The sequence below is a fragment of the Chionomys nivalis genome, chromosome 8, assembly GCF_950005125.1.
Source record: "Chionomys nivalis chromosome 8, mChiNiv1.1, whole genome shotgun sequence".
Lineage (NCBI taxonomy): Eukaryota > Metazoa > Chordata > Mammalia > Rodentia > Cricetidae > Chionomys > Chionomys nivalis.
In genome coordinates, this window is record NC_080093.1 from 16,726,884 (window position 1) to 16,743,592 (window position 16,709).

The following is a 16,709-nucleotide window of genomic DNA, read 5'->3' on the forward strand; positions in this document are numbered from 1 at the left end:
TTGCCCTAAAAAGAACGCCATGACTATGAAGAATCTCAACTCGACTCTCGGGAAACCAAACAGATTTGTTCAATTCACTCGGCACATGCACACTACTTGAGTTTCCAGATACTCACAAATATCACGTGACTTTCACTGTAACTGTAAGACATGTTGTATTCTAACCATTGAGAAACAAAAACATTAATACTGCCGGGCGGTGGTGGCGCACGCCTTTAATCCCAGCACTCGGGAGGCAGAGACAGGCAGATCTCTGTGAGTTCGAGACCAGCCTGGTCTACAAGAGCTAGTTCCAGGACAGACTCCAAAACCACAGAGAAACCCTGTCTCAAAAAAACCAAAAAAAAAAAAACAAAAAACAAACAAAACAAAAAACAAAAAAAAAAAAAAACACATTAATACTTTCCTTAGAGAGGCCAAGGCAATTCACCTAACGTGGTCAGTGGAGACCTGGGGTGGAAAACCTGTCTCCAACTCCAAAGTTTGTGCTTTCTCCTTTCTCCTTAGACAACATGAGAGGCGTGTGTGAATGTGGTCAGAATGAACTTTCTACCACTGGCTATGCTGCCCTCCACCGCCAAACGTCAAACATGCAAAACCCTGAAACATACCTTGGAGGAAACCCTTAAGGGAGGCCTCACCTGTTGGAGGTGATCCAGGAGAAGACGCATTTCTGGTTGATGTCGACCAGTTTCTCGCTGCTGGCTAAGAAACGCTGCTGGTGCTGGAAAGCACGAATGACGGGCAGACCCGAAACAGTCTCGCTGAAGTGAGAATAGATTGGGGACTTGGTGACAGAGTCCAGTCGTCTCAGCTGGCGGGAAGTAGCCACATAAAACACCTGAACAGAAACACCAAGAGTCGGCTAGTCACACAGCCATCGAGCATGTGTTGTACTTCTTTCTTTCTGGCCTTGGCCCGACATTTGTCACTTGATGACTGTGGCTCACATCCAGACAGGAAGACTAGCATGGCGGGGAGCAGAGGGAGCTGAACTGAGGTGACTTCACTGCAGCCTTAGAGATGTGTGTTTCTAACCCTTGGGAGGAGCTGGGCAGTCAGACCCATCTCTTTCCTTAGCCCTTCACAGGCTATCCAGACAGAAATTTCTGGACTGGCTAGAGAAATGGTTACCAAAACGATTTTGTAAAAGATGCTGGGACACAAGGAGTATATAAAGTAGGGGAAGATGGTTCCGTAGTTAAGAAAACTTGTTGTTTTTGCAGATGTCCTGGGTTCAGTTCCCAGCACCCACATAGTGGTTCACAACATCTGTAACTCCAGTTCTGTGGGCACCAGACACGCAGCTGGTATGTGTGCATACAACACAGGCAAAACATGTACCCACATAAAATAAACAAATCTCTTAAAAATAGTAGGGAATGCTGAAGTTGGGATTAAAATGGAGATTGGTCAAAACTGTGGCTCCATGGTGTGTGGTAAGGGCAATCCTGAGGGCATGCGGAGCGTCGCGGTGAAAGACCTGGACTGGTTGGGAGAGAATGCAGGCAAATGCCCATAGGTAAGAAGCAAGGTGAATAGGTTCGCGGTGCTAAGGGGACCTGTGAGAACTTGTTGAAGGAAGAACTGAGCATTTGAGAGTCAGAGTGCAAAATGGTATGTCTCAGAGTTTCTGCATATGGTCCCGCCTTCCTTGACGATTTGTTATGAACAGCTAAAAGATTGTTGAGGACATGGCTATGTTCCTGCAGAACTCTACGTGGGCACTGTAGAGTTCCTGTAAGTCCATCACAACCCCCAGGTAGGTGGGAGGAGGGGGGCTGGTGAGATGGCTCAGCAGGTAAAAGCTCATATCCTGCAGACTTGACAACAGAGTTGGATTCCCAGAACTCACATAACAAAAAGAAAACTGACTCTGCAAAACTGCTGTCAGACGTCCACACATGCGCCTGTGCACACTGACATACGGCACACACATGTACACACACACAGACACACACACACGCCAAATAAATTAATTCATTTTAAATAAGAAAGGCAACTTGCAGCAAAGCATTCTCTTTATAGCCTCCTTTTTCTCATCAGTTTTTATTTGGGTCAGGAAATTATTCTACTTAGTCCAGTCTTCTGGGAAGATTGTTGCGCTGGAACTTGCGACACCCACAGACATGCCAGTGAAACTAGAAACATCCCGAAGTGAAATAAGATCCAGCTCCTGCATAAGGACATCTCCAAGCAGTTATGCCCTTTCAAAGACAAAGGAAGCAGCAGCCCACACAATCCCCTGGAAATGACCTAACTCTTGTGTATGTGTGTGTGTGTGGTGGGGGTGCTGGCTGTTTTTGTCAACTTGATACAAACCTGGACATGTCTAGGAAGAGGGAATCTTAACTGAGACAATGCCTCCATAAGATTAGCCTGTAGGCAAGTCAGTAGGGCATTTTGTTGATTTATGATTGATGTAGAAGGGCCCCACCTACTGTGGCTGGTACCTGGGCAGGTGGTCCTGGGTGGTGAAGGGAAGCAGGCAGAGCAGAACACGAAGAACAAGCCCATCAACAGCATTCCTCTATGGAAGGCTTCAGTTCCCCCTCCAGCTTTCTGCCCTGTTTGACTTCCTGGCCTGACTTCCCCCAGTGTGATGGACGTGACCTGAGAGGTGGGAGCTGAAACAAATTCTCTCCTCCCCGAGCTGTTTTGGTCATGGTGAATATCACAGCAACAGAACCCTAAGACAGGGGCCCTTATGGAACTGTGAACATGTCATCTCTCTTTCTCTCTCTTCCTCCTTTCTTTACCCCACCACCCCATCCCATCCCCTCTCAGTGCTAGCCAAGTGTCCTGCCACCAAGCTATATTCCTACTCCTCAAACAGTCTTGAATCCAAACACACGTCTTCCACTTAAGCTCTCTGGAGAGCAGTGTAGGGTGCCATATGCTGTGGTCCACACTCACTGACGCCGACAATCGAGCTCTAGGTAGCCTGGGGCTTTCTAGGGTGCAGGGGAAGAGTGACCAGCAGCAAACACAAAAGAGCCTGAACAACTTCAAAACCAGAAAGGAAGGGAGACCTAGCTGCACCCAGGCTTACCTGAACAGACACATAAATGATGCCAAGGGGAATGATGACGACAGCGAAGATGGGAGTGGCCATGCAGATCATAATGAGAGTGCTAATTATGCCAAATAAGCACATAACCCAGCTCCGCAGAGTCTGGGGGAGCAAGTCGTCCACAGTGGAGATATCCTGGACATGCAAGGAGGAGAGACAGTGAGCCAAGGATTTCTAAGACATTGCTCTTCTTCCTGGCCCCTGCCTGGAATGTGGAGCTTTTTTGTCATTCAATCTCTTCAAGTCACCCCTGTGTAATAGATTCTACTGGTCTCTCCAATAACTGTTCACACTTCTGTGAATTCCTTATTTTTTCAAATTCTTCCAAATATATATGGCAATAATCTTCAGCTTTTTCAGTCGATGTGCTGGATTTCCACTCTTCATTAAACCACACTCTGTAAACTACCAGAGCCTCTCAGAGAAACCCCCTAGCCAAACCAACTCGGTACAGCTTGTGATGCTAGTGCCCAGGAGAGCGTCCAGCACATAACAGGCCTTGGAGACATTTATTTAAACTCTGTCCCACAAGCTTTGTCTCCAACTTTACTTAAGGACCCCTCATGTACTGGGAAGTTGTTTCCTCTGCCAAACATAGGGTTTCAAGGGGAGAGGCGAAGGGGGCTGAATGTATCTCCTGGCTTCTCAGTGTCCCAACCCAGGAACCCAAGGTAAAAGATGGGTTTAACCACCATACTGTATTATGTCATGTGAAATAAATTGGAAAAACTAACAGATGGGTGGATGATTTGGAACACACTCAGAAAGCCTTGCTTATATCTTGGGTTGTCCTTGCCCAGCTTTCCTGGAGGATTATATTAATTCTCTATATTAGTTATATGTGCGTACTAAGGCAAGTCCAAATTATTTCTGGAATTTCCCATATTTGCCAGGGATGCTAGCCTCCCACGAGAGTTCTGAATTGGGCATGACTTCTGAATCTAGTTCAACTCCCAAGTTCTACATCAGCGTGCAGATGTTAGCCACACCCAGGGCTGGCGAAACCCTCATTAGCTGTCAGTCTGACGAAGATCATTTTTGATCCCTATTTAGGACAGACTCTCTACCTCTTTTGTCTTCCTTTCTCTCTTCTCTTAAGGACTTAGTCACTGTTTCTAGAAGACCTCACATCAAATTTCCTCATAGACCTGGGATAATACCTCTCTCCAACAAAACTTACTATATGATTATGAGTTTTATCTTTGAAGTAGAAGCAGTCAGCAAATCTGACTGTAGCCCAACTAACTCACAGGAAGCCTTCTGTGTCCTTTCCCAGAAGACGAATCATACATATTACGACATTAGAAAGACTAAAATGTTTATAAGATGCTTCTGAGAAATATCTTCATCCAAAGTGTGTGCCTTTTACTTTCAGCTGACCAGTGGATAGCCTATTTAAGCAGTCTCCAATGACGTGTTCACTATTTCTACCCTGCAGGAAGAAGAGAACTGGGAACGGCCACCTGTCTACATTCAAAGCAATTGCTCTGTCCCCAGGTCCTCACTGAAGGCTATGACGCACCCTTCATGTAGCCAATGCAAGATCAAATAATTAATTACCCAGAGCTATTTTTAATATCTTATAGAATGTTTCTTCCCTTCCTTAAGACCATAACCAAAAGCTGTGCTGAAGGGGCTTCAAAATCATTCAGAATTGTCTGGATCCTGTCCCTATTCCTAAAACTTCCCTTTCAGATGTGTTTAAATGAACCAGTGAATTAGGTCTACCCATGAAGGGAGCCATCTTCACATCTCGTGGTACTAGGCTCGTTGAAAGGACTCAACTGATGGTGGGGAAGGAATGACTGATGTGTGTGGTCCCAGAACCTATGCAGATGGAAACAATGTCTGAGAATGCAAATACAGATATCTCAGCCCAAAACTCAGACCCACCTCAGAGGTTCTCAAAGTATCAAATGTAGAAGTTTTAGGAATGGAGACAGGCTAAGGAAAGATTTTTCTTACAGTTCTTTTTATTAACTTTATGAACAGTGAGTGTGTTTTCACTTACGCTTTTCTGCAGAATGACCCTCCTCACCCCGCTTCTACTGCCCACTCCCCTCCCCACGACAGCCCTCACTATTTCTCTTGCTGTAGTGATTTAACTCAAGTCTCGCCTTTTCTGACATTTCCCATCCTTGCTATCCAGGCTGAACCAGTACTCTTTCTCTGCCATTCCTTTGTCCCCCAGACACCTCTGCACATGCTATTGGTGTTTTTCAATCATATCACAATCCTTCTTTTCTTTGATTTTCTCCTTCACTAGAGGGTGAGCTACTGAAAGGCCAGAGATGTTCACCCCTAGGATTCTTGAGACCTCACAAGAAGTATCCCAGAAATATTTGCATGCTAAGTAGACTAAGAACTCAAACTGCAGAGTTGGGTGAGGATTCTTTTTTATCAAAATCAGAAAGACCCTCAGCATCTAAGCACCCCAGTGTGTTGAGATACTTACACCAGCAAATCTGTTCACAATCCGGCCTGTGGGAGTTGTGTCAAAAAAGCTCATGGGTGCTCGAAGGATGTTGATGAGCAGCTGCTTGTGCAAAGTTTTTGATGAATGGTTGCAAGCAAACACACTCCAGAGAGTTGCAGCAAGCACAAAGATGCCTGGAAACGGAACCGATACGGTCAGCCCCATGCAACAGACTCCTGGGGATCTGTGCCTTGGATACAACAGCAAAGGATTTCCTGAGTTGTAGGAGATTTCCAAGGTCCATGAAGATGTCTCCCCTAGCCATCAGACATACCTTGTGCCACTCCCAGAGCTGCAAAGACTCCAATTCTCATGTCCCTCTGAGAAGTTGGATAGTTAGAGCCATTAAAGTGTTGAGAGTCGCTGGTCCAAGCACTCAGCCAGAGGTTAGATCCAATAAAAAAAATAGAGTACAATGCAAAGCCCAAGATGATAAAGGTTATCGAACACCATCCTACTGATTGTAGGTATTTCATGTAGATGGAGAATTTTACCTGCAAAGACACCATCAACAATACCCTAAGGGCTTTGGGTAAGATGTTGTAGAAAATTAACCACAAGGAAGACTGCTTGACATAAGCTAGAATCATTCTTGTCAAGGGATTCTCAGTTGAGAAAATGCATCCACCAGACTGGCCTGCAGAGAAGCTTGTGGTGTGTTTTTTGGTTGACAACTGATGTGGGTGGCTCAGGTCACTGTGGGCGGTGCCACCGCTGGGCTGTAGGGCTGTGTGCTGTAAGAAAGCAGGCTGAGCAAGCCATGAGGCACAAACCAGGCAGCAACCTTCCTCCACAGCTTCTGCTTGAGCTCCTACCTCCAGATTCCTGCCCTGCTTGAGTTCCTGCCTTAACTTACCTCAGTGATGTGCAAGATCTTACACTGGAAGTGGAAGTATAAGATCTAAGAAAGCAGCCTCTTCCCCACAAGCTGCTGTTAGTTATGGGGCTTTGGCTCACTAACTCGAGAGGTGATGTCCCCTGGAAAAGTGGGAAGCAGCGTTTAATAGTCTGTCATCACCATTCCCACATGTGGGCAGGATAATATATCAATGCTAAGTATGACGCGAGGTGAACCAGGTTATGAATAAGCATTTAAATGTGATGAACAAAGTACATAAAACAGGTGGAGAGGTCAGAATTTACTAAGACCTTGGAATTTGTGGTTTTAAGTTTCGTTGACTTGAGTCAAGTGCTCTGGGTCTGATGTATGAGTGTTTCCTAGCACTGACAACTGTACTTCAGATTAATTTTGTTGTTTCCACACGTAAGAGTAGAATCAAACATTTATCCTTCATTCTTCTTTTTCTTTTTAAAAGATTTACTCTTTATGTATACAGGTGCTTTATCTGGATGTATGCAGGTGCACGAGGAGAGAGCATCAGGGCATCTAACTGTGAGCTGCCATGTGGGTGCTGAAAATTGAACTCAGGACCTTTGGAAGAGCAGCCTTAACTGCTGAGTTATCTCTCCAGCCCGGAGACATGATTTTCTGGAAAGTCTCTGTTTCTGTTTGCATTTAAACACTGAATTTGAAGATTTGCAAACATGTTGCTCTAGTAGATACATGTTTAAGTTTCAACTAACTTCCAAACTTTTTCAGATTCCAAGCCTGATTTCCCCTGGAGCAGTACTTTCTGCGTGTGGTGTTTACCTTCCCGGTTTCCATAAATTCCTTCTTGATTAGTTTTTGGCCTCTCACTAGTTCTTCCTTCTCCTTCAAGGCAGTCACATTCTTAATTTTCACGGAGTCTTTGAGGGACTTCCTGTGCCTGCCACTGGACCTGGAGCTGAAGTAGAGAAAGGAAAACACCCTGAGCAGGGGGACACTTCCCAAGGACCTTCCCACAAGCAGGTGTCACAGCCACTCTGGAAGTGCTTTCAGAGACGAGGGCTAGTGAACTGCCATGACCCTAGCCCTTCCCCCACCCAAGGAAACAAAGAGCCAAGAGTGTTCCTGAGATACATTCTGTGTAGAGAGAAGGTCCACACGGAAAGAAGAAAGACCAAATAGGACTAAAGAAGCTGTAAGAGTTGCCAACCGAATACATGGGCTACCTGCGACTCAGTGTTCGGCGGAGGCTATTTTCTCTCTTCATGGTCAAGGAAGCTGCCTCCTCGGGGATTTCCTCCATAGCTGGTATCAGCCCAGAGTCATCATCGTCTTCCTCACTATCATCATTGACTAAGGAGACATTATTGAAGTTAGGGAATAACAGAGGACTCGCAACACTGTGACTAAGGAGAGAAAAGTCCTCCTGCATCGTGTGGATCGAGGGAGCTCAGACGTATACATGTTAGAATATTCAACCTCATAAATTCTCACTGAGAATGCGAGGATAAAGAAGGGATGGGTCAATAACCCACCGGAAGAGAACGGTCAAAAGGAGAAGGAAACCTCTGGAGCTATCTAAGTTCCTTTGGAGAAGAAACAGCTTTAGAGATACAGGAATAAGCTGCAGACACCATCCACGGAATCAGCCAAAGAGAGTATTAAGAATTAGAAACACTCATCTTAAAGTTCAAGTAATTCAACATACTTTTATTAACCGAAGGACTTACGAAAGCATTTGAAAATGAAAGGAAATAAGGTCTGAAATGCAGCATGGGTACCGAGGGAATGCTGATGCAAAGATCTCTAGAAACTCCTCCTCTTTGGCAATGAGAATGCTGGGGGGTGGGGAGGTGGGAAGGTTTGCCAAAAACACAACTCTTTCCAAGACTCTGAAATCAACCAAAATCAAACATCTTTTTTTTTTTAAATGACAAAATCTTGGTAATTGGAAACCTTACGGTACTTTAATATGTCCCATTTCCACCTCTCTCTCCTCAGCTGATATAGCTTGTAAACCAATCATAGGAATTACGATAGAGTAAGTGGGTTTCGCACTGTCCATAACAGCCCTATCCCAGGATAACCTGAAGACTGGCTTTCATGTACCAGGAGGCACCATGCGGCTTCCAAGGAAGGGAAGCAGCCAGTAGTCCTACCCAGCTACGATGAATATGAAATACAACAGTGACCAGCACAGCATGAGAGCCCTAAGGGTGCAGCACTGGCTTATACACCTTTGGCAGTAACCACCAGCTCTCTTATTGGTGTTAAGGCCTGTTCAACAAGAGGGAAATTGTGCCTGGTACTAGAAACCTGTCCACTTGGGTCAAGTGAGGTCATGGATCTCTATGGAAAACCTACAACCATAATTTTACTAAACCAGCGTAATCCCTACCTGCATTCTAAATATTCATCTTTATATTCACAGATAAGTGTAGTTCTTACCCCTTATCCAAGACACTTTTCTTTGTAACAGATGGAGACCATTAACGAAAATCACAACTGATCAAAATGTCGAGAAAAAAAGATTGTGCGGTGCCCATTCCCAACTGATACATCTATAGCACAACTCCTGACACTAAGGCTCAAGGGTCATTGCAGAAGAGGGAGGAGAAGGATTGCAAGATCCAGAGGAACAGGCACACCCATGAAGTCTCGTGAACATGGCTGCCTACACAAGACCTGAACAATGACAGCACCAATGGATATGCTGACGTGGAAGAGGAAAGCCCATGGGGCCTCAACTCTAGACAAATAACTACAGGCAATCAGAGAATGCTGAGAGCAGGAGAAATGGTCTTCAACAGGGAAGAGGTCCCCGATTGATTGTCTAATACTAAGTATATACAGGTATAGTATATAGACCAAACAGACTCTATTTATGTATTCTGGAATATATATGTATATACATATATTCCTATATCTATTATATATACATATATATTCATCTATCTATCTCTATCTATCTATCTATCTATCTATCTATCTATCTATCTATCTATCTATCTATCTAATACAAGAATTAAAAAGAGGCCAGGTGTTGAGAGCTTCTGGTAGCAAGGGCTTTACCAGAGGCCACTGAGAAAATACAACAGATGACAATTACCAATTCAGGTGTCAACCCACCAGATGAGTGACGCTCTCATGGAGAGAACCTCATCAAGCAAGGCTTACAGGGCCACAGACTCTGAAGACTGGTTGCTTCTGTCTGTAACTTTTCTCATGTGCCATGATAAACAGCCATGGGTATTTTTCCCACTGCCTGTGTGTTTATCTCATATATATATATTCCATCTACTGGGCACACATATAGCTGTGGATGGTCAGGAAGATGATTTCTGCTTAACCTGTATATTTCCGATGAATAGAAATAATGCTAGAATATTTTTCATTACTCAGACTAACCCTAGAGAAGGAATAGTATTCTCAGTCACAGAGACAGCTAATTTTAGACTTCAGAACTAATTCAAACAAACTGGAACTTGAGTAAACAGAAGCCTGGCATTCCTAAAACTGGGTCTCTGACACCACTGTTTTTCTTTCCATAGGAATTACTCACTCAAATATCCATTGTACACTCTGAAGTGTCTGTTGGTTGCATATCAGAGGTAGGGGAGTAGGAAGTACCACTCACTTGGCCCAGGCAGAGTTTCAATTTCTGTGTTTCTTTACAGAGACACAGAACACAGAAGAATGAAGTTTGAAACTCTGGGCAATTAGGCCCCAAATGTAGTTCCCTGGATACTAGATAGTTTAGGATATAGATACTGGTTTTCCCTCCCACTAGGACACCAAGTTCCATCCTCTTCCAACCCTGCTCACATACCTGTGGCCTCTCCTTCCGGCCTGGAATGCTTCATGAATGTCTTTAGATTCTTAGCGAACACTCCTTTCTTGCTCAGCAGATCCTGGTAGGATCCTTTCTCTAAGACAGTGCCGTTCCCCAGAACTATAATCTCATCCACTTGGGGAAGGAAGTGAATGCTGTGAGTCACCAAGATGCGAGTCTGTAAAAGTCACAGGGAACTGCTCTGATTACTCTGTGCCCACCATCCTCCCTGGACTGCTCTACAAAGGGAAAAACAGACTTGACCATTCACACCGGGGCTTTGCATCAGAGTCCAGCCCCAACTGCGTGACTCTTTTTACCTTATGTTCTCTTCCCAGGATTTCACCTTAAAACCTTACCCTGTGTGTGAAATGAGGCTAGACTCGTGGATCTACTCAGTTATTTTTCCTGTAGTGTCAACGGGTTTGCCTGACACACGCTCTCCTCAATGTTCCTGAACAACAAGATTGAGCTAAGAGAATCCCTAGAACTGATACCTATTCTTACAGACAGATAACTGGTTAACTGCCCCTTCTCACTTAGATTGTCACTTACCAGCTAATCAACTGTATAAAAAAAGAACTGCCCAGATCTTTCAGTAAGCTAGGGATACTGTGGGATAAGAAACATTATTTTTATTCAGGCCTTCCTGGCACCTTGTATTTCTATTCTGATTATTATGGTTTGAAAGAAAATGGCACTATTTGGAGGTGTGGCTTTAGTGGAGTAGGTGTGACCTTATTGAAGGAAGTGTGCCACTGTGGAGGTGAACTTTGAGGTCTCATATATGCTCAAACTTCTCAGTGTGATACAAGGACCACCTCCTGCTGCTTGCAAGATGTAGGACTCTCAGCTACTTCTCCAGCACCATGTCTGCCTGGACACCGTCATGTCCTGCCACGGTTATAAGGGACTGAGCCTCTGAACTGTAAGTAAGCCACCCCAATTGAATGTTTTTCTTTACAAGAGTTGCTGTGGTCATGATGTCTCTCACATCGACAAGAACCCTAAGACAGCTGCTGACACAGGAACTCCACTCACAGAAAGACTGATTGGCCAACAGTGAAGCTGAATTAGCACACGGGGTTGTAATGGGCTTCGGAGAGATAACCTAAGTCCCTGCATTTGCCCTCCACCCTACAGTCCAACAGCATCTAGAGTCTTCCTGAGGTATCCAGGGTATATTCATCCCTTCTGTCTCCACTCAGAGCAAACCCCTGGTTCCTTTCCCAAGTCCCTTGGGAAGACATGGGTATTCCTCTGAGGTTTCCACTGTAGGTTGTGCCAACTACCTTTCAAGTTTGTTTTTTCAATAAACTTGCTATAGTTTATGAGTGAATAAAACCAAGGAGGTCTTGAGGACAGGAGGAAGAATGAATTTCTGTAGACCCATTGAGCTAAGATAGAGACGAAGGGTCTTGGTAGGACAGCAGGTTGCCTCATCGACTCTGTCATCTTCTTGCTAGCAGCAGTCAAGAAGTCTTGAAGGAAACAGCCAAATACAGTTGGCATCTCCCTGCCTTTGCTAAGAAAAATGCTCTCATCAACAGAGGGACAAAGATATAGATCTCACAGGTTTAACCCCCCCCCCCCCCATTATCCTAAGAGACTCAATATTAGAGCAACAGAGACAGCCTCTTATTAGTCAATTTCAGGATAGGCCATGACTTCACAATGGGAGTCTTCAAGGGACAGACTTTTAATGAGACCAGTCTGACAGGAAGAAGATAATAAGAAAATCTTCAGGACAATACCGTTCTGAGATGTGTATGTCAACACCCCAAGCCCTCCCTTCCTGCCTTCACCACTGGATAACTTCTTTTTTTTTTTAAAAAAAAAAAATTATTTATTTATTTATTATGAATACAATATTCTGTCTGTGTGCATGTCTGCAGCCAGACCTCTTTTTTTTTTTTTGGTTTTTTGAGACAGGGTTTCTCTGTGGTTTTGGAGCCTGTCCTGGAACTAGCTCTTGTAGACCAGGCTGGTCTCGAACTCACAGAGATCCGCCTGTCTCTGCCTCCCGAGTGCTGGGAGGCACCAGACCTCTTTACAGATGGTTGTGAGCCACCATGTGGTTGCCGGGAATTGAACTCAGGACCTTTGGAAGAGCAGGCAATGCTCTTAACCACTGAGCCATCTCTCCAGCCCACTGGATAACTTCTTACCTTGCCTTTCAATATGCCATTGGGGCCCACGACCTTATCGAAAATGTGTTTCCCCACATGAGAATCCACAGCCGACAGGGGGTCGTCTAGAATATAGATGTCTGTGTTCTGATAGGTGGCTCTGGCCAGGCTGACTCGTTGCTTCTGACCACCGCTGAGATTTATGCCCTGAAGAAGAAACAATTCCTATTGAGCACCACACCCTAGTCCCCCCCTGCACTGCCTGACACGGAGGGGAAGAAAGACGTTCACCTCAGCAAGGTTTAACGGCTTTCATATGTCCACGGCTTTCATATGTCCTGTTTCTTTATATGAACAGTCACTTCTATTCAAAGAAGTAACGTTAGCCCTAATAATTAGTCATGTCCAACTTACTATTCTCTTCCGTGCAGCTTACTTAGTGACTACTTCTGACACTCTCTGCCCTGTGAGACCCAAAGGCAGAGTCTCTGCCACTTAGCCATTCAATCAGTGTGGCTCCTGACTTCAAGGAAAAGACAACTCTAGAATTGTATTTTCACTCATCTCCTAGTGCCTCAAGATCCTTGCCCTCAGAGGATTGTTATGTTCACTTTTTTAAAGGGGGGAAAGGAGTCAGTTGGTTTTGGTTCACGCCTTTAATCCCAGCATTCGGGAGGCAGGGGCAGGCAGATCTCTGTGAGTTTGAGGCCAGCCTGGTCTACAAGAGCTAGTTCCAGGACAGGCTCCAAAGCTACAGACACACCCGTTCTAGAAAAATCAAAAAAAAAAAGGGGGGGGGATAAAATATTTTAAACATGTAATAATCAAAATTTTCTAAGTAAATTATGCTATATATATATATATATATCCAATGGATGTAATATAATTATTCAAATCAATTCTTTCTTTTTTTTAAAAAAAAAAAACATCTTTTGCTGTTGTTTTCTAGACAAGGTTCTTCTGTATAGCCCTGGCAGTTTAGAACTCACTCTGTAGGCCAGGGTGGCCCCAAACTCAGAAATTTGCCTAATTCTGCCTCCCAAGTGCTGAGATTAAAGGGGTGCCACCATGCCTGGCTAAAATCAGCTTTTTGTTTGTTTGTTTTTCGAGACAGAGTTTTTCAGTGAAGCCTTGGCTGTCTTGAAACTCACTCGTAGAACAGGTTGGCCTTGAATTCACAGAGATCCACCTGCCTCTGCCTCCCAAGTAATGGGATTAAAAGTATGCACCACCACCACCTGGTCTAAAATCAGTTTTTATTAAAGGTATTTAATGGCACAAGTCAACTCTGGGTCACTGTAATAAACTCAGTCTTTTGGTTCCTTCGCCTTATTAGCTTTGATTTAGATTATAAATTCTTATATTTGTTTTCAGGTACAATGTTTAAAACATTGGAGGCCAGTTCTGCTGGTGCAGACTTTTAATCCTAGGACCTGGGTAGCAGAGACAGGTTCTCTGTGAGTCTGAGGCCAGTCTGACATACATAATAAGCTCCAGGTCAGTCAGGTTGGATCATAACTCAGAGATATTTATATAAAGTATGCAGTCTTACAAACATGTTTTGTGTGATTGTGACTGTTATGATTTATTAACACACTTTCCCCCCTATCATCCTCATTGGTTTTCTTCAATTATTTCTGTACCCTTCAAATTCCCTTGCCCCAAGTACCTTCTCTCCAATCTCAGCCATGTCTCTTCCAGGCAACATCTCCAAGTCTGGGAGGAGAGCGCAAGCTTCAAGAACTTGCTGGTACTTCTTTTCATTGAATTCCGATCCAAAGAGGATGTTGTCTTTGATGGTCCCGTTCTGAATCCAGGACTGCTGAGGGACATAGGCTGTGGTGCCCTAAATAGTAACGGTCAAACCAGGTGACAGTCATTAGTCACAGAAACGGAGGCTGGAGCTAAGAGTGGCAAGGATCCGGCAGAGCTTAGGTTTGGAGAGCTGTACCCCAGGCTTCCCAAGCATCTGGTGTTTATTAATGTGAGAATCAGGAAGTAAGACCCAGTATTCAACCACCAAACCATCCTCCTCCCCACACACCTTTTTATAGCATCATTTTCTTCCCTTGACCGTGAAAATCAGAAGGAATGTGCATGCTGCTCAGAACAGGGTTTTAGTCAAATCCAATGACTTGGTTGGAACTAATACAATGTTAACCCTTTCAATGGCTTAGATGACCCCCTAGGAAGAAAACCCAAGTGGCTGAAATTAACACACAACAAGGACAGAGGCTGAGCAATGCCTGTGTTTGAGTTAGCAATAAAAAGTCTCCCAAAAGGAATTAGGAGACAAAGTTAAATCTGTAATAAATCTGTAGCTGTCTCTGCTATAGTGCATTTAAAAAACGTATATTGGCTCATCGGAGACTGATAAACAAGGGAGTTATCTTGGCATACTGTGGAAGAGGAAATGTTTCCTCGGTGTTTCCAAGCAGGTTAATGTAAAGCAATCAGGCACAAACTTTCTCATAATTAAAAAGAAAAGCTTTGAAGAGGTTGAAAAGTTCTTGTGTCCAAATAGGCTGGTTTAATGATTGAAAATTGCTTATGATTTTCTGTAAATATAACTCAGAGAAGTTCAGAGAGTTGATGAAAATGCCATGAAACCACTTTCCTCTGGTTTCAAACAAATAAACCAATAAACCATAATTAATATTGTGTTTGAGGAAACATATTTAAAATTCTTGCTCTCAAAGAAGGAGGTGAGCTGGGCATTGCGACACACGTCTGTCATAACGTCTGTCATAAAAGCTACTCAGGAGGCTGAGGCAGCAGACCACAAACGCAAGGCCTGTCTTGGCTACACTCTGAGACAGGCTATAACCTATTACAAAAAAAAAAAAAAAAAAAAAAGCAAGAAAAGGGGATGGTGGAGATGGTTAATCCCAAGATCCCATGTAAAGCTGGACACAGTAGTATGTGTCAATGAAGTCAGTGTTCCTAAGGGCAACTGGGAGCCAGAGGCAGTAGCATTCCTTCTAGGGCCTTGCGAGTTAGCTAACCTGGTACCCATAGTAGTAAACAACAACAAAGAGAGGCACCTGAGGTTATCTTCTTAACATGCACAGTGTGGCACAAGTACACACATGCACTCACATGGGGCAGGGAAAGGATTGAAGCAAAGAGACAGCTGGAATACGAAGAGGCGGAGCATTCGCCTAGTCTATATAGGGTTTAGTTCCCATCGCTGGGGACAGAGGATCAGTGAGGGCTCAGGACTAATCATGATGCCAGGTACAAATGCCAGTGTTGATTTTATAGCCATTACAGATTTCATTATTGTTTGTTGTTGGTACTCTGGTTACAAAGTTTGCTGTTGCTTAAAGACTGGTTTTATTTTTATTTTATGTATTTAAATGTTTTGCCTATATGTGTGTGTATGTACACCACATGAATGTCTTGTGTCCAGAGAACCAGAAGTATACGGAATCCCTTGGAACTGGAGATACAGATGGTTGTGAGCTACCCTGTGGGTGCTGGGAATCAAACCCATACCCTGCTAAAGCAGCAAGTGCTCTTAACTGCTGAGACATCTCTCCAGTCCTTCAAAGTTAGGTTTGGGTAACCTCTTAAAACTTTCTCCTAGGTCCTTTTACTTTTATTGTACAATTTAGCAGATGGGGGGCTGTCAGACACACATGTATATTTACAGCAGAAATGGGGGGCTGTCAGACACACATGTATATTTACAGCAGAAATGGGGGGCTGTCAGACACACATGTATATTTACAGCAGAAATGGGGGGCTTCCAGACACACATGTATATTTACAGCAGAAATGGGGGGCTATCAGATACACATGTATATTTACAGCAGAAATGGGGGGCTGTCAGACACACATGTATATGTACAGAAGAAATGGGGGGCTGTCAGACACATATGTATATTTATAGCAGAAATGGGGGGCTGCCAGACACACATGTATATTTACAGCAGAAATGCCTACACTGTTAAGGAAGACATCTCTAGTCAACAGTTTCAATACCTTGGTATGCATCACATGGACAGCTTATTTGATTGTCAGATATTCTATAATGTTAGGTTTTATAACCAGAGTCTGGTTGTATAGGACTGGGGAGAGGCAGAGAATCTACAGTCCACAATTATACCAGATTATCTCCAGGACCTCATGCACGAGTGGACTGTCCCAGATGGGGAACGAGCACTAAGGCCCACGCTTGGGGTCAGAGGTCTTTTCCACTCACCTTGATAGTGATGTGGCCGCGCACGTTCTCCATCTCTCCCAGCATGGCTGATATCAAAGAGGATTTCCCAGAGCCCACAGTGCCCACAACAGCCACCAGCTGGCCTGGCTTTATGTCCAGGTTCACACTGAAAGAGAGGAGTGTTCATGGTGGGAGCTGTAGT

The 16,709-nt window shown here is 44.2% G+C and overlaps 1 protein-coding gene across 1 annotated transcript in view; it reads right to left on the bottom strand.

Annotated features, from left to right (window-relative positions):
- The window catches only part of Abcc2 (ATP binding cassette subfamily C member 2), a 60,606-nt gene that overhangs the window by 12,398 nt on the left and 31,499 nt on the right, over positions 1 to 16,709 (bottom strand). The window contains exons 16-25 of the mRNA XM_057777204.1: positions 16,547 to 16,673; positions 14,009 to 14,185; positions 12,379 to 12,546; positions 10,208 to 10,388; positions 7,605 to 7,731; positions 7,201 to 7,336; positions 5,824 to 6,043; positions 5,529 to 5,683; positions 3,053 to 3,208; positions 642 to 841 (exon numbers count right to left, since the gene is read on the bottom strand). Of these exons, the coding sequence (XP_057633187.1) occupies positions 642 to 841; positions 3,053 to 3,208; positions 5,529 to 5,683; positions 5,824 to 6,043; positions 7,201 to 7,336; positions 7,605 to 7,731; positions 10,208 to 10,388; positions 12,379 to 12,546; positions 14,009 to 14,185; positions 16,547 to 16,673 (1,647 nt within the window). The remainder of the gene's footprint in view (positions 1 to 641; positions 842 to 3,052; positions 3,209 to 5,528; positions 5,684 to 5,823; positions 6,044 to 7,200; positions 7,337 to 7,604; positions 7,732 to 10,207; positions 10,389 to 12,378; positions 12,547 to 14,008; positions 14,186 to 16,546; positions 16,674 to 16,709) is intronic.